General features: G+C 37.8%; 1 protein-coding gene across 2 annotated transcripts in view; it reads right to left on the bottom strand.

The window, feature by feature from the left end:
- Positions 1 to 24000, bottom strand: part of ZNF521 (zinc finger protein 521) — a 286210-nt gene that overhangs the window by 125304 nt on the left and 136906 nt on the right. For both annotated transcript variants that reach the window (XM_007448590.1, XM_007448591.1), the window contains exon 5: positions 11187 to 11271. In XM_007448590.1, coding sequence (XP_007448652.1) covers positions 11187 to 11271 — 85 coding nt within the window. The remainder of the gene's footprint in view (positions 1 to 11186; positions 11272 to 24000) is intronic.

The raw sequence follows: 24000 nt of genomic DNA, 5'->3' as shown, positions 1-24000 counted from the left end.
GAACAGCGCAGGCCTGGCGTCACCAGCCAAGCAGTTTTAAAAGACTTGATAGTTCAACTGAAGGTGTGTCAGCTCTAATTCTACATTTTAGTTTGAATGCTGCACAGTAGCTCAGCCTTAGAAAAAGAAAAACAGAACAACAGTTGACCTAACCATTTGGAAAAACAAATGGACACAGGTACTAAAATTATGACAACAAAGGGATTAGAATTCGCATATAATTATACCCAGGCTAAAACCTTGTTCATAACTCTGTTTAATAAGAACACAGGATCCTTGACTTAAAGCCACACTATTTTTTTTATTAGTTACTGAGTGACAGCAGTCGGTTGGGGGCAGCAAACAGGCTATTTTGTAGAGACATTACTACTATGCACAACGCTCATAATAACTTTATTCTATGTTTTGTTTTGTTTTGTTTTGTTTTTGGCGGTACGCGGGCCTCTCACTGCTGCGGCCTCTCCCATTGCGGAGCACAGGCTTCGGACGCACAGGCTCAGCGGCCATGGCTCACGGGCCCAGCCGCTCCGCGGCATGTGGGATCTTCCCGGACCGGGGCACGAACCCGCGTGCCCTGCATCGGCAGGCAGACGACTCTCAACCACTGAGCCACCAGGGAAGCCCTATTCTATGTTTTAAAGAAGCCCAAGAAGATACGGAAAATACAAATCTTTTCCTTAAACAGCGATCCTATTTAAGCCCCCTTTATAAATTATTAAATTATTAAATCTCTTTGGGGGAAGGGACAAATGAGTTGATCATCCTGACGACAAATTTATTACATCTAGACGAAACGTGTGAAAAGAAATGGGTCACTTTTATTCACAGTAAATTTGTTCTTCTGAGGAGATGAAGATGGGAAATATTATAAACCAAGTCCGCAGAGTAAAGGAGGATCAATAAAGGCCCACCAAGCCACCCAGGGTATCTGGGTTTGGAACTGAATGGTGATTGGTATGTGCCTAAGAGAAAAAATGCTGCCTGCGATGTTCCTTAAGATGCCCTCTGCGGTTGCACCTGCACCGGTGGCCAAGAGCAAGTTCAGTGGCAAGAGAGTAAAGGAGATGGGAAGTAATAACAACAATAAAAAGAATAATCTGTTGCAAATGGATCCCGAGGTGTAGTAGTCATCCCCATGCAACAATCACCCTTCACTGCAATTTACTGATGTGGTTTCATTACAATACAGCATATAAAGGGACAACGTACAACGTGCACTCTTGAAAGCTATGTGGTTTGATGCAGCACACACCACCCTAGAAGGCACTGCTCGGGGAGCCAAGTCAGATTGTACAAAAGTGAAATTACCTGTAAAAAAATTAAATAGAGATGTAACATGTGTACAGCATCGTGATACATGGGCGGGGGGTGGAAAGAGGATAAAATGTAGCAGGGAAAGGTGTTTCCTTAGTGAACTATTAAAGGCATTCCAAATTCATCTGAATTAAAACATCCTTTGAAGAGGTAACAACTTTTAGCTTTGTTAGAAGGAAAAGATAAAGAATATGATGTTTCCTGTTTGGGAAGTAGAAACTGGCACTCTGTTTCCTATTCTGATTCTTCATAAAATGAACTTAAACCATGTTCTTAGGTGAACTTTAATATGGCACATTCAGGTTACTATTATGCAAAAGGAGAACATGATTCGCTTCTCCCATTCTGGCCTGGCTGTAGTTCAAAGTCTTACTTTTCAGTCAGTGCCCAGAAGATGCTGAAGCCATGTGTTAAGGTGAAAAAAGAGATTCCTTCCTCACTAAGGATCATTGAGTATGTCACTGGTTAATTCTTGTTCTATGATCCTCATTAGCATGACTCTCAAGTTTCTGGTTATCGTATTTGAAATATTAAGACGTAATAACTATGAAGGTGCAGGTAATTGGATATTAACCAGAACATACTTGACTGGGCAGGAGGTAGGGCCCTGCTTAAACTAATCCTGAAATATATTAATCACCAATTAATGAAAGGGTTTCGAATTCATTTTCTATTATAGAACACCTCCGAGTATCTAAGCTTTTTCTAAGAGAATGACTTGGAATAACAGGATAGAAATAAAGAATATGGCCATTTGATGGTGGGCCTGAATTAATTCTTTATAGCCTGTTGTCCGGTAATCATGAACACTATAGTTAAAGCCTTGATTACAGTTACGAAACCTGATGCCAAGAAGAGGGGATACTTTTCAATGTTCGGCGGCCTTGGTTTAAATTCCAAATTTTTTCCTTTAAGTGGCAGAGCCATAGCTAAATATTTCACCAGAGAGCTGTCATAATATTATCTGAGCCTTTCAGCCTAAGCAGACTGTAGCCCTCCAACCTAACAACAGATGTACTCTTAAAATAAAAACCAATTAATGGGAGCCAGAGAGATCCAGCAAGGGCATGCTTTGTACATAGTAAACAGGAACTAGTAAGAAGGTGATGAATACATTGAGGGATAAAAACCCTGACTAAGTGGTGGTTGAAAAGTCACCACCACTTAGACGGAAAGAAAGTAATGCTGAGAAAAGAAAATGGAAAAAAAGGAAAAGAAAACAGAAAGAGGAACATAGAGAAAAGGAAAGTCATTTCTCTAAAATCCACGGGGCTGTGAGATTGTGTCTGCTGTGTCACAGATGTTCTCCTAGTTTGGTTGTAAAAGCCCCCACTAAGCTCCCTAGAAAAACTTCTGTACCTATTTCACTGAGTTAGAGAAATTGCTACCAAAATGCTATTCATCTTTTTAAAAATTTCCAAGTACAGTATCCTCACAAAGAAATTTCTAATATCTTTTCCAACTTAAAAGGTGTGCCCCCCAGATTCTCTGAAAAAAGCTTACATTTTCATATACAAACTACTATATATAAAATAGATAACTAATAAGAACCTACTGTATAGCACAGGGAACTCTACTCAATACTCTGTAATGGCCTATATGGGAAAAGAATAAAAAAAAAAGAGGGGATATATGTGTATGTATAGCTAATTCACTTTGCTGTACACCTGAAACTAACACAACCTTGTAAATCAACTATACTCCAATAAAAATTTTTTTAAATGACATTTTTTAAGTCAGAGAAAACAAGGTGTTTGGATGAATGCAACGGAAGCAAGGGACTGAAATTATGCCATCTCTGTTTTTCCTGCCTTTAGTCACTTAATTTGATGAAAATAGTTAAGAAAACTCCTGTTATCTCAGGGTTTTAAAAAAATTTCTGTTCTTTGTTGAATTTTACTTTAATAATTCTTAAGTAAGCACTCACGGCAGATGAACTAAGATACACAGGCATGTCAGCCCTTTTATCAACAATTTTGCCATAGAAATACACAAACATTTCAATGGCTCTTCATTAGCAAACAAATCAACAAGTGATATTTTAATGCCTGACTTTATTCCATCTCTGTGGGGACTGTAGTTGAGAGTGTGATGTACAGTACAGAGAAAGGAATCATCAGCCACAGCGTCCCAGGGCTCTCTCCATTGAGGACTTCGAAGCCTCTGCTTAAAGAGTGCATTTAATTGACTGATAGACAGTAGCTTCTTTGTTCACAGAAGACAGCGAAGTAATGGCAGCTTGAAAATCGTACCATCTACAGGGTCTCCTGAGACTAGTAACAGGGGGATATGTGTCAGGAATAAATAAATAATCTAATTATTAAGCCACTTCCTGTCAAGTTAACTCCAATTTGTTGGCTTTTGAAGGCAACAAAACGAGGCATTTTTCCTCATTATGCTTCTCTTTTTATACCAGTGGTAATCACAGGCGGATTAAAGGGTGCCTGATTGGTTTTTTTGTCAAGGAACTGAGAAGCAGCCAACAGTACAGAAAAACAGAGTTGGGGTTAGAAGAAATTTCATGCTTGTCTCCTTTCCAGCTCCCTAACAGCCCACACGGCTGCCCCATACAGAGCTGCCAGCTGTACAGCAAATGTGTACCCCTCCAACTGAGGCCTACTGGGCCACAGGCGCCATCCTGAGAGCTGTGAGATACCTTGCAATCTTGGCAGGTAGCTACTGCTGTCATAGGCATAATTCTAAAGGTGACCTAGGAAGCCCTATCAGCTCACCAAATGCAACAACATGAGCAGCTGAAGTTCAACGCCTACTCTCCATATTGGCTCCCTTTCCTTTGTTTACTGCTATGATTGCCCCCCCCCCAAGTAGGAAATAACCTATGGAAATAGGTCATCAGAGACCTTTTCTTTTTATGTGTCTGAGCCGATCCTGTGGAAATAGGTCACGATGCCTATGCGTATGTGGGCCTGTGTGTGTGCGGGGATCGACCTTTTTATCTTTTGCTGATGACTTTCCCTGCCCTCCACTGAGAAATGTTTTGCAAACTTCATGCAGAAACAGACACCCACACTTGATAAACAACATATCAAACGGTGAGTGGAAACGGATATGCCCGTGGCATATTCTACTGCAAGTCAAAGGAGAGGACAGAAACAGAGCCAGAAGCCCTACCAACGTCTCTCAGACAGTCACATGGAACCTTCTATCTGCCACAGACTCTGCCCAGCGTCTCTGTATGGAGCTTAGGAAGGAAGGCTGGCATCCCGTAATTCTTCTTGGGAACAACGTTCTTCTGAGGTCTCTTTTAGGACGATGTGTTCTAAAAAGTAACAAGAAACTGTATCTTCCATCTGTCAGTGGGCTCAGTGAAAACCCCCAGGCTCACAGAAAATTAGCATCAGGAGAAATGTCTAAGAGGCTTTCTTAGGCGCTTGTAAATTAGAAGCTCCACTAACTGCCAGTATCTTTACTCTTGTAAATCAAAGCTGCTAGGTGCAGGCTAAAACACAAAACAAGGATAAACATCCTGATTTGTCTTTTAAAAGCTTAACACTGAAATAATAGAGAGGCTCAAAGATTTCCTTGAAAAGTTGCTTCTGAAATAAGAATCCAAATAATCAGGATGAGCTCTTGAAAACTGTATCTTATTCCAAACAGATTTTTTTTTCTTTGAAAAAGATCTTTTTGCTTTCATATTAAATTGTCTTTGTTTTTAGAAAGGCTCAGGGTAGCGGAGCTTGATAATTTCCTGTGCCACCACTTTGCACTTGGTAAACAGTGTAGCTATGTTCTACTTATGCCTGCGTGTGTCCTTTCTGAATACGTCTTGAATTTTTGTTAAATTGTGCAGCTTATTAAACCCTCTTCATATTTACAGTCTGCTTCACTGGTACCATGAATTCTGTTTTCAGTTACTGTCTGCAAATTCCCTCTCTGAACAATTTCATACGAAGCAATAACACTTCATTTTACATACGTTTTATCTGATGTCCCCATACAGAGCTGCCAGCTGTACAGCAAATGTGTGGTTCTCAAACTGAGGCCTACCAGGCCACAGGCGCCATCCTGAGAGCTGTGAGGCACCTTGCTGTCACTGGCAAGCTTCCTTGCTGTCACTGTGACCATCACTCCACACTTCATACAACTTAAAATCATGTGATTATTAGAATTTGTGGCCCACACTCCATTTTATCCTTTATTTAATCTATCCCCACATCACACATTTGTTTAAATGTTTTGGCTGCTTTACAAATCATGCAGCCATCTGCACAGTAGGTGTGACACCATTTTTTAGACAAAAGTTACGTGGCAAACAAAGATAAAGTCATTTGAAATGCTCTAGTGTTTGTTATTCTGCCTGGTTCACTTGGACCAACTCTAAGAAATAAATAGAATTATCTGTGTAAATCGATGAACATCTATAAAAAACAACACCCAGCAGAACGGGGACCTTGCTCCATTACCTACGTTAATATCATGACAGCTGAGGAGAGATGACCTGGCCCACTTCTCATCTCTCCTGTACAGATGGCTATTAAAGAGAAAGTATCCCTTTTGTATGGTCCATGTAGAAACCCTTTATGGGCTTTTCAAATAAGCCAGCATTGCCCACATGAGGGTAGCTTTCTGTTACCATTAAACTGCCCAGATTTCATCTTTTTTAATTCAGCTCCGGATGAAACAAGCCAGTATTTCAACATATTTAACACCAAATGCTTGTTTCTTACTTCCCCGAGTTTTGTAAGCAATCAACTGAAGATGACTTAAAAAAAAAAAATTCAATAGTCTTCTCATTTAGAATTCATGTAAACTCCAGAGAACCTAAGGACTTGGAGCTTCTTAGGACAGTGCAGGTGGACACGTATCTATACACCCACACATATATGCACTATTGTAGATTCATTCTATTCATTTTTTTAAAAAAGCAGCCAATGAAAGCTGAGAGTGTAAAGCGCAACATGGCTCTTTATCTCCCTATGCAGAGATCCATATCTTTGGATATTTCCCCTTCAGACACATAAAATCCAAAACCATTATAGGCCTCAAAATATTGGTTTTAGTCTATTCTAAAGCAAGAGCACTCAAGATGAAATGTTTCAGAGGTGATGCTGAATGTCACAGAACTATAATGAAAATTAGTATGTAGCGCCCCATCCACTAAAGAAATGGAAATGCCATTTGTGACCCTGGGCACCAAACAAATTGCAGAACATACGGATGTCACCTGCCACAAGCACAGACTAAAATTCCACCACACTGTACAAAACTGGCCTATGCATTCCTTTTGTCTTGATATCAGTCCTTCATAGCATGTGTAACATAATACATAGGGTAGGTATCTTCCCACATGCACTGTGGAAAGCTTGAATCTTTTCATGATCTTTTATAAATTGTAACTATCAGGCTTCCCTGGTGGCACAGTGGTTGAGAGTCCACCTGCCGATGCAGGGGACACGGGTTCGTGCCCCGGTCGGGGAAGATCCCACACGCCGCAGAGTGGTTGGGCCTGCGAGCCATGGCCGCTAAGCCTGCGCATCCGGAGCCTGTGCTCCGCAACGGGAGAGGCCACAACAGTGAGAGGCCCGCGTACAGCAAAAAAAAAAAAATGGTAACTATCCATAAAGCACTGAGTATTAGAGATTTGAATTAAAATAGTTAATATCTATGCATCTGTGTTTTTGTATTAGTTGTCATTCATAGTCCCAAATTCCAGCTTTGCTTTTCTAAAAGATAAATACGTTTACTTCATCCAAATACTCTAAGCATCGCCCTTGATCTGGGACATGTTTGTTAATGACTATTTGTGGATTTTCCTATTTTTTTGCAAAAGAGTGTACTCTGCCACCTTAGATACAATTTTGCTATTACATCACTCGTCTTTCTGATCAGATGAAAAATAGGAAAAAAAACCTTATTAAGTAATCATCTCTAAGTCAATTTTTAACGACAATTCTTAGGTAAATGGTTTATATTCATTCCCTTCATATTCTCCATATGAGAACTATGAAAGCAAGGGCTGGAAATAGCCATAGCTGTATAATGACCACTTGTCCTCCAAAGGCCATGACTGTAGCTATCAATTCCAAGGATAATGGTATTTCTCCCCCTTGATCGTTTCTTTGTCAAGCTAACTGGCCTTCGATGGTGAGCTTACTGCCGGTTGTCTACCACCAGCCGCTTGCAATTTGCTCCCTCTGTTTCATGAGACAGTTGTCTGTGGCTGTTTGGAACACATTGGTCTCTTTGGGGATTTATGCGCTAGTTGCAATGCCAACCTCCGCAGTGATTGATATTTCTTTCTAACTAAAATAGATAATTAGAGGCTGGTAACTATTGGTCAAGAATTATCAGAGTGAAAAAATTAAGCTTCTCATAAATAGTTCTTGGCAATGTCATCTCTTTGTATCGTCGCATGCTTAACAACCCTTTATTCAGAGCACTTACAAATTTGCTCTACTGCTGTTGAGCCTCATAATTTTATATGAGGCAATCCCTTTCCTGGGTTAAACACATTTACATTCTCTGGTCCCATCACGATCTGTGCTAATCCATACCAAATAATAATAACAACAATGATAATAATAATAACAGAAATCTCAAAGAGGAAAAAAAAACAATAAATATTTACTGTGCTGATAAGAAGAGACAAGTGAGTAATGAATTAAAGGACACAGTGCACAATGGCTCCTTTCTGTATTTTCAGGTCAAAAGCCAATGTAAACTATGTGAAAGGAACAAAGGAAGACAAGAAAAAATTTCTCATCTGTGCAGACTTTAAAAGAGGGAAATCTTTTCCCCAGGAAAGCTGTTAAAATGTTTCGTAGCTCTTTGTGTGTGTGTGTGTGTGTGTGTAAAGAAGAAGAGAAGAGAAACCTCTAAATAGCCACTGGTCTGATTTCTTACTGAAACTGTGTCAAAATGCAATCCAGACTGAGGTTTTCTTTTTTTCCTTAATAGACATAAGTCAAATCCCGAATGCATTTTTATTGAGTAATTATTCCTGCAACTCAAACCATGTGTTCACACCTAGCTGCAAAATGGCACTTATGCAGAGCATCTCCAGTGTATACCTGGTAGAAACACTGATGGTTTTCCTTTCACAAATGTCCCTGGCCAAAAGCCTGAGACTAGCATATCCAGAAAGAAGCGTGGAGGTTCCCTGACATTGAAATTGCATTAAAACACGTGAGCTAAGTAGAAGCAAATGCAAATGACTTGGTCAAAGAAGGGATTTAAAGTTACACCTCACTGAGTCATCTGCAGACCTTGTTTTCCATCAGGTGACATAATCTTTCCGCAGACTGACTGAAATGGAAAACAAAATCTGTAAAAACACTATAGACCCTCTTAACAAAAAGAGTAAGAGGCTTTTCAGATAGCTTCTAATCTCTCTTCCCTGCTAAATGTCTGGTTGAGATTATTTTTTGATTAGACAAAAAACATACAAAGATACACAACCTAAAAATACCTACCCTCAACGGAGGTATTTTAGCCAGCAAAATCATGCTGCCTGCCTCATCTGAAAAACTAAGCATCACACCGGGGTTTTAAAAAGGGATATCTTAGCCTTTGTGACATCCTCCCCTTATACATTCTCTCTCTCTAGATATTAACAATGTGCAGGAAGTGTAGGGACTTGGATGCATGGTCAACAGATGTAACAATTAAATGGATACTATTCATTTGTTTGGGCCTCAAGTGCAAGAGAATTACATATTTTATTATTAAAAAAAAGCATGAATATTAACTAAGTAGGCCCTCTGTGAAAAGGAACAGAATTTGCTTCTCTGATGGAAGGTGAATTGTTAAACGCTCAGATCCCAAGAGGAGATGAGTGTCATATTAATCCACCATAAGGTAGAGGGGGGAAAGCTTTGGGAAAGCACTAATGATGCAAGGAATATTAAGAGAAATACTAAGGGAAAGGTATAAAGCAATTTAAAAAAGGACCAGGACAAACCAATGAACGTTTTGGACAAATGATACTAAAATCAAAAATTCCTCTCACGCTCAACATTCCATTCAGATTCTACATGTGCAAAAGAACATCAGTACTGTGTTGAAAATATATTCCATTTGTTCGTCTGGGCCCTGGGATAAATAATAAATCCAGAACCAGAAATATGTTTACACAGAAGAAAACTAATCAGAAGCACAACGATTCACTAACTTTTCCACAGGCTGCAAACTTCCAAGAAATATTCTCACTAAAGCTCATGTAAAACTGTAGCATAAAGCAGAACCATTAATGACTCTCACCAGTAAACTCTACTCAAGAAATAAAGAGATGGAAAATATTAACACTCATTATTTGGAAAGAAGAATTCATTTTTTCAAACCCATGCTGCCCCCCACACCAAGTCCATTTTGAAAGTTTATATAGAGTATTTTTTTGGAATCCAAAATAGAAAGGAATATAGAAGAAACATTTCAATCTCTTTTACACATTGTAATTATCTTCTAAACACTCAGTAAAACTGTCAGTGTCGTTCCGGCACATTTGAGAATAGGCCATTTAATGTATAAGAAAATCACTAATAATATTAGTACCTAAATCTGGAAAATATAGAGATAAAATGACCAATATTTTAGACCAATATTTTAGCTCTTAGGTATATGTTCCATTTTGCACAATTAAGCAGTTAGTCTTTCATAAACCATAATTTTCCTAAAGACCATCATTTGAAAACTATACAGCAAATCCTATTGAAAACCTATTAATAAAGTTTCCAACATACTTTTGACTTCATTTTCATAATATCTACAAGAGCATTTGTTATAGCTGGTTTTAAGGATCGGTAACTATAGTTGGAGCAACCCTTCTGCCGTACGCTCTCAGAATTCAGCTGATTAGTGTATGATAAAACTTGTTTACCCCTGAAAATGACTTCAGAGTCTAAAATGTTGAATTTTCTTTCCTTTCTTAGAGTTTGATAGTAGGAGACCATGAGGTTGATCAGACTTTTAAAATACTATATCACAATTATTTACAGTATTATAAAACACCATGAAAGGAGTATGAAATAAAAAACTCTCATAGTGTAAAAACACAAAGAAATGACAAAAATAGTATAAAGTAATAGCAATTGCCATTTTACTAGTAGAAAAAGATCTGCTTGATAAAGTTTAACTGGCTGGTAAAATTCTTAGTGTTATTACTAAGTGCTTATCAAATTAAAAACATAGGAGGTAACCCCAGAGGAATTAAGGGATAATGGGACAATATGAGTAGGTGAAGAAATTATCCTTTTAGTTCTAGCCCATGTGATAAATGCAAAATCCCTGAAAACAGTGGCTTAGAGCGACTTCAGAGATCTTTACCCAAACTGCTTTTACAAAGATCTGTGTAAAATTTGGTGGGGAATAAAAAATGATGACTGAATTCTTTATGTGATCGTTATGATAATGATTATTTCCAGGCTGTTGAAACCATACATATAAAATTATTTTACGGCAATTTAAATTATTTATGTTTCCCTAACACAAAAACTCACCACTCTACATTTTGATACAGATGCTTAAGCAACACACAGCACTGCCATTACCATAATAACTTCTGAAATTAAAACCTGTCTAAAACTCTATGGAAAGCTAACATCCAGTTCATTAACCATTCCTGTTAGTTTTCAATAATGCAAAAATGATTAGAAGTTTAATTTGTTAATCACCTGTGTTTTGACTGGCAGTAGATACATAATCCTCTCCAGAAGTCTAAACTAGCCCTTGCAGAAAATAAAGTGTGCTAATGTCTTATCAGGCCTAATAATAGTAATAAAAAAATCAATCATGCTTAGGTAAATCATTGATGGTTGAACAATTAATTCATCTTTAACTCTGCTTAATTATATAGGCACTGATGTACACAAGGAGGAGAAAAATCTATGGGTAATCATGTTTAGAGTGTCACTCACCAATCATGTGATTTGCAACATGCACCTGAATATCCCATTCATTGTAGAAAACCATCTGACACTTGATGCACTGATAGGTCTTCTTCTGAGAAAACAAGTATAAACAGAATTACTTAGACACATGCATTTTTAAAACTTTAATTTAAATTTTTAAAAAACCCAACCCTACCTACTCACAGCATTTTCTTGAGACCTTGGTCTTATATATGTTGTTAACCAAGCTTCTGTGAGGCCACTTGGGCAAAATTCTATGTCCTTACTATGACCTTATGGCTTGATCCTAACACTATGCTTTTAGTTGCAAACAGTTGGAAGAAATGAGGGCACATAATTACGGCATAATATATGTTTAAAGATACCTAAGCTCAAAAACAGAAGTTGGTATTAAAAAAATATCTGTAACACATGGCTGAGTTTCAGAAACTGACGTCTTTGAAGATCAGGCACACTTTCATTCTGACCAACATAACTGTAGTGTTGTTTCTAGATATTTTTAAGTAAAGTAGCCAATAAGTTAAGCTTCACAAAATGTAGCTAAGAGATTTAGAGATGATAATTTTTAGGTGAAATATGAAATTTAGATGATGTTTCAGAAATTGCTAAGTACTAGCATTTAAATACATATCTTCTATAAAGAAATCATGTCATATTGAACATTCTAACACCATTTTATCATTTTACACAAAAGTCTTGTGGATAGAACAGGATTTATTATAATTCTTGTATCGTAAATAAAGAAAATGAGGTCCAGAGAAGTAGAAAAATGTGCCTGATGTCACAGTGCCACACAGCTGGGAAGAGAAATAAGCTCTCTTGATTCTAAGTGCAAGGCTCTCTGATAAAGGCAGCTTTTATGATTTCACATCTTTATTATTGCGTCCCCTATACAGCTCAGTACATATTAGATGAACTCAATAAGTAAAGTACTGCTTAAGTTTTCCAGAACACAGTTACATAAATGCCTTTATGATGAAACTTGATATTTATAATTAAAAACCACATTGGAAAACAAAATAAAGCCTTATGAAATAATCCATTTGAAACGCTCCCAAAAGTGTGAAAATGACATTTGTAAAATCACATCAATGACAGTTTGTTAAGGCATTCTTATAGAATTATCACTTCATCAGCAGTCATATAAAATTGTTTTACAAACAGTAGCAATAGGAAATATCAGTCTGTCGACTGCAATTAATTTTAAAGAACTCAACAAAATCAAAGTTAAGCACAAAAGTGTAACTGCTGTTAACGTAAAGTTTTCTTAATTATTGTCACTTAACGTAGTATTTGCTTCCATAACAGAGGATGGTATTCCTTGAAAAACACAGCAGTGCAGGCATATTTCCAGTGGAAGTTTTCTATATAATCTAACAGGCTTTGTACATTAGGCATGTTGTGAATTGAGTGTGCTAGGTCTAAATCTAACACGGACTTGAAAAACCCTGACAATCACCAAGGAAGATTTACTGCGTTGAGCTGTTTACAAGATGCTTTTGATGGTAACATATAGAGCAACATGTGTTGTGTAAATAACATCTATCCCTTTTTTAACAATATTTCCCTTTAGAACTAGTTAGAAAATATTTCTTACTCCCAGATGACCTACATTATATATTGTTTATTAGCATACTTCCAGCATTATTCCTGATATGTGACCTTGCTGAACAACAAAGAAACATAAACTTAATGGCTAGTCTTTTCTCTTGTTAGCAGAGTAAAACATACAATATGTCGAAAACTGTCTCCAAAAATGATGACTGATGAATATGTTGGCAGAATATACTAGGGTTTTTTTTTTCCTCCCCCCCTGGGCTAATAATAAAGAATAAAATCACTTGACAAGCCAAAATAATAAAATACCAGCACTTACTATTGCCTTCAAAATGAACTGACATGTTTGAAGATCTATGTTTATAAGTTTTCTTTTATCATTGAAAGAAAATGCTTTTGTCACTACTGATAATTCAAATACTAATGCTACTCTTAAGACAACGTCCAAAATGTTACTTTCTATTCTTATTAACAAAGTCATATTCTGATCTACAAGCTCCTAAATTTGGGGCTAGATGGAGTAAGAATTTAATGTGATCAAAACCAATATACCATGGTCTTAAAATGCTGCAGCTTAAACTTCATCTCACTGTACATCTCACATTTCCCAAATACAAAGCAGTGATACACAAATTGGGATGCGCTGTAGTTTTCTATATCTTTTTTTTTCTTTTTTCTTTTTTCTTTTTTTGCGGTACGCGGGCCTCTCACTGCTGTGGCCTCTCCCGTTGCGGAGCACAGGCTCCGGACGCGCAGGATCAGCGGCCATGGCCCACGGGCCCAGCCACTCCGCAGAATGTGGGATCCTCCCGGACCAGGGCACGGACCCATGTCCCCTGCATCGGCAGGCGGACCCTCAACCACTGCGCCACCAGGGAAGCCCCTGTAGTTTTCTTTTTAAAGCCATGGTATAAAATTCATTTTTACCCTCAAATTTTTAAAAAAAAATTTTAAATGACCTTTAAAACATTCCTTATTGTAATTATAGGCTCTTCGCAAAATATTTGAAAGACCCCTGCCTGCCTGCTTCTCCCCCATACACCATCTTTAAGTAATGTGGTTAAAACCTCTGAAAGTGTTGGCCTTGCGGGGCTCATTCCCTTGGAGGTTAGGCCATTCCAGCTCTGTACAGCTGAGGTTATGAAGGAATTCTTCCTCATTCTAGGCCCAAATCAACTTTTCACCCGTTGGTCCTAATGCTAGGCTCTGAGGCTGTAAAGAACAGGCTGAACTTCTTGTCTAAACTGACAGTGACATGAACCCTTTTTCAGACTGAAAATAGAGTTATGGTGTAAGAAACGCTTTGAGCAACTTTCACTATCCCCGTTACTTTCTTCCAAGTCAATCTTTTAACCAACAGAACCCCAAATTAAGCATAATACTCCAGGGGTGCCCTGACCTGTGCAGAGTACAGGACTGTCACCTCCCTTAGAACAGCTGCTTCCATCTACATAGAAGACAACAACAAAAAAGAAAGTCAACTGAGATCATTTCTTTTAAAAGCAGATAAAAGTAGAAACAGAACTTCCATTGTTTGGGTCCCAGATTGGCCTTTATCAACGCTTAAGTTGTCAATTTACTTGAAATGCTAATTTAGTACAATTTTTAAAAGAGACTTTTTTTCATTAGCCTTTTTTAATGTGCTACTTGGGAGTGGGGTTGTCATTTCCTGATTGTTCTCTTTTGTTTTCTGATACTGATAGATGTAATTATCAAGGATACAACTTTTTCCCAGCACCTCATTATTTTTGATTGATTTTGAGAACAATTTAAATGTGCCTTTTTGACACTCTTGTTTTCAGTGATACTCTGGTTAAGGTACTCAGAGACTTTCAGAAAAGATCATCTCATAAATTAAAAAAAAAAATGATTAGGATCTCTAATAATGTATACTTTAAAAAACCACATTATTCTGATGAACCTCCCTCCCCATTCAATCTATATTCCATTAGGACTTAGGGTTCACATTTAGCCTCATCGAGTTAAAAAAAAAATTATACTTTGTAGTTGTAATTACTTTGATTTTTTTTTTAAACAAAACACTGAGTGTAAAAAAAAAAAAAAAAAAAATCAACGAGTCCAGAGCAATCCTCAAAAACAGAAAAGGAAAAAAATTTCAGTTGCCACCATCGAAGTGGCTATTACATGAACCTCTTGTCCTGCAAATTGGTAATTAAAGGCACAGAAGCATCATGATTTTTCAGGAGGTAGTGTAGTTCATATGCCTCTTTGATGAGGGAAAGCTCGTTTTTACCGAAGGCTGACAGTAAGGGATGACAAAATTAGAAATTCACCATTTTGCAATGCCAATAAAATGGTCCAGGATAATCATTAATGGATGCTAAAACTATTAGGAGAAAGGTTAGTCTCAGAGACACAATTTTCATCCTTTGATAACAGCAAAGAGAAAGATGTACCTTTACAGAGACTTATCTGGTGGCAATCACTGTAACCAGACTATTTAGTTTACCATTACTAATAATGGACATTTATGTGTCTCTCAGTGTGATGCAGTATGAAGTATAATACATCATAAGAATGTATTCTTATCTAAAATGTATACCTGAGTCTAATTAAGCCTTTAGATGAAGCATTCTAATTTTGGGGAAATGCAGGGATAGAGGAACAAGTGTTTCTTTGAGGAAAAAACATTACACAAATCCAGAATAATCTTCAAAACAGATCAAGAATATTCTTGGCCTGTTATCTTCAAAAAGTTAACATTTAAGGGGGAAAATAACTGGAGAGATTGTTCTCAAATGAAAGAGAGAAAAAAGACAACTATTTAACGTAGTGTGAGGTAAATATAATGTGTGGTTTCTTAACTGGGGAGAAAACAGCTATAAAAAGGTTTTTGAGGAAATTGGGGAAATCTGAATATCAGCTGATTATTAGACAATATTGAGGGATTACTACTGTTAACTTTCTCAGATGTGATAATGGTATTATGATTACGTGAGTAAATGTCCTTTCTGTTAGGAGATGCATACCGAATATTTAGATGTGAAATGGCATGTTGTTTGCAATTTACTTTCAAAAGATCCAGAAAAAAAGAACATATATAGTCATACATAGATAAAGCAAATACGGCTAAATGTTAACAATGATTAAATCTAGGTGCACGCTTGAACTTTTTCGTAGTAACAAACAAGTGGGAATAAATGAATAGGGTACTTCATAATATGTAGTTTTGTCAACATTAAACCCCATCCCCTCTGTTCATTTTACATTCCCACACTTGGTGTACAACAAAAATAATTTGTGCTTAGTTGTTACAAATACCTTTGCAAACATTTTTGTATTGTTTGGAGGGATTCTTCAGATGTTTGTTTTTTACAAATCTAATGTATAAACCCTAAGAGGGCAGGAATCACTGCTGACATCCATTTCTGTAGTAAAGTAATAACAATTCCTTACAATTGCATCATGCTTTACAGGCTATAAAAACTCATATGGGTGAAACTCACTTGCAACAAAACTGTGAGAATAGATAAAAGAGGCATTATTATCCTCATTTACAGATTAATTAAATGACTTGTCCCAAGTCATAAAGGTTGTGAATACCATAAAGTAAGGCCAATAGTCTACCCTGTCTCCCACCCACTGGGTTTTAACACAGTTTAAACTATGATCGTTTGCAGGCAAATTTACAATTACATTTTAGGTGCATTTTGGAAGAACGCTCTCCTTAGAATCGTTTAGTGCTTTGGTCCTTGACAATGCCAGGGATGGTGTGAGACTAGCTGATGACACTGAAGGAACTGTTTCTAGCCACTTCCACCGTAGGCTCCCAGTCCCAGACCCTTGACCAAGATCCACCTGGCAGAACTGGCTCCCCAAAGTCCCCCAGTCTGCTTCAAGATTTTCTTTTGCTCTCAGTGTCTTGAAGTTCTATTGTCATATTTTCAACTGTATATTTATGTTTATTTGTCCTGCTCAATACTTAAAGAAAAATTTCAGTCTGAGGGTTCAGGTATGTCTCCAATCCTGAAATCGTTCAGTGACCTTTTCTTCAGTTTTTATGTATCTCTCACACACTTTCCATTCACTGCCACTGGAACTCCTGTTAAGACACAGACTGGAGCCTCCCAATCTATCCTCCATGTATCTTAACCATTTTTTCATTCATGTTTTAAAAATTGGCTTGTCCTCTATGTTCTGGTCTAGATGATTTTCTCTGTCCTTTTACAAAGCATTGGTTCTCTCTTCACTGATGTTCAGTCTAGAGTTTATCCTAACTACTAAAGCTTTGATTTCAATGACTATTTGTCATTTCTAACGTTTCTAATTTTAAATGCAAGTGCTCTTTTAAAAAAAAATTTCTACTTGGATTTGCTCCAAAATTTGTCACTCTTTTTAGTGAAAATCATACTTTCATTTATCTTTCTAAGCTTCTAAACATACTTATTTCAAAGTCTTTGTCAGACTGCTCCATATAATTAATTTCTTCTAGAGTAGAATCTGGGTCTCATGGCAGTTGGGTTTTATTTGTCTGCTTTACTACATGAATCTAATGAAGCACTCACATATTTTGGAATCTTGGTTTGAAGCCCATTTTTAATGAAAGGTTTTTATTCTATGTGCTCATTCCTCCCTTTCCAGTACTTTTGCCATTGCTTCTACTAGGCCATCCAGGCTACCAGACCAGGCTAGGTCACACAGGGGCACTTCCTGTGTATCTGCTGTGCTACAGGGATGTCAGAAACACTGTGAGCTGAATCACAGGGCTAGCAATATGGCTAATTCAGTTTTAAGTCACAAACTGTGTCTCTCTTCCTACCCCTTTAACTGTACAGCTCACAGGCCCTAGATCCATGTATTGCTCGGCAACAGAACCTTTATTCTAGTTTCCTGTCATGAGCGATGAAGTTTCTCCCCAGGTCCTGCTTTAAGTAGCAGCTCTGGCTTTGTCCCATAGGTAATGAGAACTCTAGTTACCACTTCTTATTTCTGGAATAGAGTCCAGGAGACCCCTGGCTTCAACCCTGATAACCACTTGGTTTTTAAATTTGGTTCTCAGATCTCAAAGATGGACAACTGTTTTGAGGCTGACTAAATCCATTTGGTTTTCTAACTTTCTATTTTGTCTATCATTGGTATATGTTTGGAGCATCAAAGCACGAAGTTACAGAGCCATTTTTCAAGGACATCCCACAGCGCTCAGGCCTCTCTATGTCACCAATCCCAAACTTTGGCAGTGGCTATCAAGGAAGAATTAGTCTCAGACTCAATCGGGACCCCCTGAAATTAAGATGTGCACAATGATGCTATAAAATACCCATTCCAAATATAACCACCAGTCTTAGTAGGAAAGCAACTTTAGGATTCTCCTTCTGCAATTAGTTACTATGCAGTGGCTTCATCATTTAGCTGTGTGACAAACCATTTAATGACCCCGAGTCTTAGTTTCCCTCCCTGTAAATTAAAAATAATAAAACTTACATTTATAGTTGATGTGAGAAGCAAGTAAGAACTATATAAAAGTGCTTAGCTTAGTCCCATGCCTACCATGTAGCATGTCTGCATTAAATAGTAACTACCTTTATTACTTTTTTAAAAAATTAATTAATTAATTAATTAATTAATTAATTTTTGGCTGTGTTGGGTCTTCGTTTCTGTGCGAGGGCTTTCTCTAGTTGTGGCAAGCGGGGGCCACTCTTCATCGCGGTGCGCGTGCCTCTCACTATCGCGGCCTCTCTTGTTGAGAAGCACAGGCTCCAGACGTGCAGGCTCAGTAGTTGTGGCTAACGGGCCTAGTTTCTCCGCGGCATGTGGGATCTTCCCAGACCAGGGCTCAAACCCGTGTCCCCTCCATTAGCAGGCAGATTCTCAACCACTGCGCCACCAGGGAAGCCCCCTTTATTACTCTTTACTTGACAGGTTATTAGGGGGATGGAATGGAATACCCGATGAGCTGTATGGCACAACAAAGTTGCTTGTCAAAGATTATTTCTCACTCTTTTATGTGGACTTTGAAACCATATTAAAATTTCCCTAAACTAGAATCCAGTAATTTAGATTGTATGGAAATTAGCAAGGGCCAAACAAATGTTTATTAAATAAAGCTTTAAAAATTAATTGCATAGGGCTTCCCTGGTGGCGCAGTGGTTGAGAGTCCGCCTGCTGATGCAGGGGACACGGGTTTGTGCCTCGGTCCGGGAGGATCCCACATGCCACGGAGCGGCTGGGCCTGTGAGCCATGGCCACTGAGTCTGCGTGTCCGGAGCCTGTGCTCTGCAACGGGAGAGGCCACAACAGTGAGAGGCCCGCGTACCCACCCCCCACCCCCGCAAAAAAAAGAATCCGCCTCCCAATGCAGGGGGCACGGGTTCGAGCCCTGGTCCAAAGATCCCACATGCCACGGAGGAACTAGGCCTGTGCATCACAACTACTGAGCCTGCGCTCTAGAGCCCGCGAGCCACCATTACTGAGCCCACGTGCTGCCAACTACAGAAGCCCACATGCCTAGAGTCCATGCTCCACAACAAGAGAAGCCACCGCAATGAGAAGCCCGCGCACTGCAATGAAGAGTAGCCCCCGCTCGCCGCAACTAGAAAAAGCCTGCACGCAGCAACGAAGACCCAACACAGCCAAAAATAAATAAGTAAATTTATTTTTAAAAATACAATGAATTGTCTCCTAACACATTTATTTTCCTCAAAATATGCCTTTTTATGTTCTTGAACTTGATGTCTAACATTAAAAACTGAATTTAAGCCCAAATTTCCCTTGGAGAGAGATGCTTTATTAGGCTCACTTATTCACCTCCAGTTCTCAGATTTCTCCTGATTCAGCTACTGGAGTATCTTCCAAGGGACCTAACTTATCTCCCTTACTAAGAGATCTTCATCTAGATGATCTCATTTAATGTTATGCATTCAGTTGCTGTTTCTATGCCATTGTAAATTTACCTAAATCAATCTCCTATAATGTTATCCATAAAGTAAACAGTCAATAAATTTTGTTCACTGATTGTCCAATGGACAATCTCTTAAGAGGCATTGCACATTCATCACCTTCATTCCTAAGGTACTATTTAGGACTTGTCTATTTCTGCCTGCAAATCTCTCTTCTACCTTACACAGCACCAGTGAAGTGGAAGAGGCTGAATAACACAAACTAAATTATTGCTGTAGTAAAGGTTAAAGAAAAAAACCCCACCAGAGCACGTGCTGATTCTTTTTGAGTTAGGGAGTTTGCCCCTAGTTACCCAGGACTGTAATATTTTGCTAGTTCCTAGTTTGAACTGGGAACATATGAAATTACTATGACTCATAGTAATTAACTTCCTGTACTGTTTTGTAAACACTCATATCATTCAAGAAAGCTAAGAAATTGGGACTGGGGGAATAGTAATTTGAATAATGAGTCTTTTATAAACATAAATCTGAGGAGGAAAAGAAGAAGTCAAAATTCTTGCCTTACACCAAATTAGGGTCAATTTTCCTTGCCAGTTATTCCAACCATATACTGATTGTTTTCACCTTAAAAATCTGAAACCTCCCTTCTGTCTCACCATTTTCAAAATGAAGCGGTATGGCTGGTAGATATTGGGGATATACAGTTAGAGAGATGGAGGAGGAGGAACATTAAGTACTATATTGCAACACCACTGAATTGCACCGTATGCCCATGGAGATCCAATCCCGAAGGCTGGTAATACAATTTAAAATCCCACCACAGACCAGTAAAAGTTTTGTGACAAAGAAAAAAAATATTTTAGGATTCATTAAGACATATTTTCGTAAGTATATAACTTCTGCCCTCAAAGCAAGTTGAGAATGTAGACAGGTTTGTGAACTCTTTACGAGTACTAGTACCATTTACTAGAGACTCGTCGTACATATCAAAAGGCTGACATAGAGAGAAGTTTTATTTAATATTAAATCATAAAAGTTTCCTCTTGATTCTCTTATAATTCATTACATGTTGTATCAGAATTATTTCAATAAAACCGATTTATCTCTAAAGGGCTGTAAGGGTAGGGAGAGGGCTCTGTCTTACCCATCTTGTATCTATGCAATACATAATGTAAATATTTACACACAATCAATCAATGTGTGAATGATTCATACCTGTTCATTGTAAAATAAAAAAATCTTTGCTTCCTTCCACTTCTCTTTAGATGAAGGCTCCTGTGGAGTCACAGTGATTCCCTTTTGTTTATATTCCTAATCTATCCTTGTAGCTATTCTTCTGTAAAAGGAATACTGCACATTCTGGTAGTTTGTGTTTCGTCTACAGAACACCCTCCCTCTTATTTGGGTCATTTCAGCTACCCTGTATGTGGAACACAAGATATCCTTAGATTTATCCTTAGATAATATCCTTAGATAATACACAAGATAATCCTTAGATTTATCTTAAGAGGAGTACATTAACCAAATCGCCTGGTCCTTTATCACTCTTATTCCAATGAGATATATTACCTCCTGTCCCCCTAACTCCCAGCAGTTTTTTTTTCGCTTTTCTCTTCCTCCCTATTTTCATTTCGGGTTCTGTCCATCCCTTCCACTTGAACAGCTTTCCTACTGAAGCCTGTCACACCACCCTTCTCTTCCCCTTCAGATTGCTTCTAAAATCCCACCTGCTCTGTAAAGCTTGTTAGCAGTAACACCCACACAACAAGGTGGGTGTTTACTTTTTTATTCTTGTTGTTTGTACCCTTCAACAGTAAGCTTTTGAGGATAGAGGTCTGTTGCCTTGACTTTAACCATTCTAAAACATACTGTGCAGTTACCATGTATATAAATATATAGGTGGTGGGGTTCTTTCAATCCTTTGATTTAACTGAAATTATTTGGATTTCTTCAATCCTTCCTCATTCATCATTCCAAAAATATCTTTTAAAAATAGAATAAAATGCCACCATATTCTTTATATTTTCAAAGGTACTAGCACAAGCTTATATAGAATACTGGGGAGTTTGAGAATTGAGTGGGACAAGTGAATATTTCAATTTCCTCATCACAGACAATCAAAGTGAGGTCCCCAGAGAGATGAAGTGTCCTTGTCTGTGACTCACAGAAAGTGACTCACAGAAAGCTCTAGCAAGCCTAGAACTCTGGGTCACCATGAATACACCCACATTTATATGATGGGTGTGCACATTTACAAAAAGGAATCGGTAACTACTGCCACGCTGGCTCGTTATCCTGCTTGAAGCTTACTGTGTCTCCTCCTGGCCCTGTGCTGCAGGATGGCTTTCATAGCCACCTGTCCATCGCTGCTTCTTTCTACTACCTGCTGCCTTCTTTGGGGGGTTCTCATTTCTCAGTGTCTACTTTTAGCCTGGAATTTACTATATTATATTCAAAGCATCTATTCACATTACATTCTAAGGTCTCCTGTCACTTAAGGAACTATGTCTTATTTCCTCTCTACAGCTCCATCACCCAGCCCACTGCCTGACATGGAGCATTTATGAAGGAGTGTCTGAACCACACAGAAGAGAACTGATTTGGGCTTTTTATAAGCATATTCAAGAGTAAGTGTTTTCAGAGAAATTTACTGGAGGGAACCAGATTGCTGCCACCAAAAATACCTAAATTCTGCATAGTACAACCAGATAAGACCCAGCCTTCCTTCAGATTATCCCAGAAAATTAAACTGTGGACCTGAAAAACCTCTGCATAATTATTATTGATAATATATCTTATAAAGCTAGACATTTTTCAAATTAAAAATATCCCAAGATATAAGCTAAGAAAATATGGGGCCGTTTCCCAACAGGGCCTTGAGAACATTACTCTACAGTATAGAATACGAGGGGAACATTAAGAAAAAGATGGTAATAGCAAGTTCGACATTTTATATAGAATCTGTGCAAGGCAAGCACTGCAATATTTTCTAGATATTCTCTAAAAGTCCAGGTGATAAGTCAGTCATTCTTTTAAAAGACATTTTGTAATTTCAATGTGACTATCCTTACGAGGCATTTGAGAATATCCCTTTTTCCAATCCTGTCAACTCCTTACCACCTTAATATGTACATGATTCACTGTATGAGGGTACATCTGCTTTTAGAAGGTTTAATTCTTTGCCAAGAGAAACATGAAACAATATCTATGATGTTTGCCATTGTGTACTCAGTGTCTTTGCACAATGCCTGCCATGTGTCTGAAACTCAATAACTGCTAAATGAATGAATGAACTAGATGCAAATTAACATCAGCAGTTGGGGAATGTCTGCTTTGGAATCATTTAAATTTGTGTAACAAAATGATATCAATCCAGATCCAATTAATGGTGCTAAAAGGGTCTATCTTCCACCAAAACGATTTCAATTTTCCAATCCTAGTGGGTATAGACATTAAACTTAGAGGGCTTCCTGCCCGTTTTTCAACTATCTTATTTAGTCTTCCCCTCCCACCCTTCCTTCTACCCACCCCCCCCAACTCTTTCCACTCTTCTGTTCTTCCTCTTACTTTTTCTTAAAAAATGATATCTATTAAACATGTGGTTGCTTTCATAATTAAATTTGTATTTCTGGACATTTCTTTATCATGAACTCTTACGAAATCAGGAAGCTCATTTTTGCTTCCTTACTGTAAGCCACACTTATAAAATACACAAGATAATCCTTAGATTTATCTTAAGAGGAGTACATTAACATCAGACTTTGTCAAGCTAGGTTTATCAATGCCACTTTGATTTCTAATCATGGTATAGCTTTGCTTCAAAATATCTCTCAATCACTTACTAGTAATTTTTAAAACATAGTACTCTATTACAAAGATAAATCAAGAGGTTATGCATCTAAATTATAAATCCTGTCCAAGGACAAAAACAAAAGCAAACATTTCACCTTTCTTTCCCCAGAATGTAAATATATTTGATCCATGAAGAAAATGGCTAGTGAGTTTTAGGCAAACAAATAATAGTTCTTTAAAATTAACCACCTCTCAAACTATTCACTTGCTTCTTGAGCTTAGGAGAAAGTGTCTTATTTTGGTATTCACTTACTATGCCTTTCATTTACAATTTTTAACTTGCTTAGACATTATTTCCCTAAGATTTTTTTTGCTCTCCTGCTCTCCATGATATGTTTCAATCCAATAATACTATTGGACATTCTCGATTTCTTATCTATAATTCCTTTTTCCACCTACACACTCATCTATTTACACGTTTTTCTACCTTTTATATTTATTGTTGCCTGATGCTGTCTCTGAATAATATTTTATCTTTGTGGCTTTTACACTCTCTTTGTCCCTTGGATTTCATTGCTTCTATATATATAGATATATATAGATATATATAT

The sequence above is a fragment of the Lipotes vexillifer genome, unplaced genomic scaffold, assembly GCF_000442215.2.
Source record: "Lipotes vexillifer unplaced genomic scaffold, Lipotes_vexillifer_v1.1 scaffold168, whole genome shotgun sequence".
In the NCBI taxonomy this organism is placed as follows: Eukaryota; Metazoa; Chordata; class Mammalia; order Artiodactyla; family Lipotidae; genus Lipotes; species Lipotes vexillifer.
This window is presented reverse-complemented; position numbering and strand designations above follow the sequence as displayed.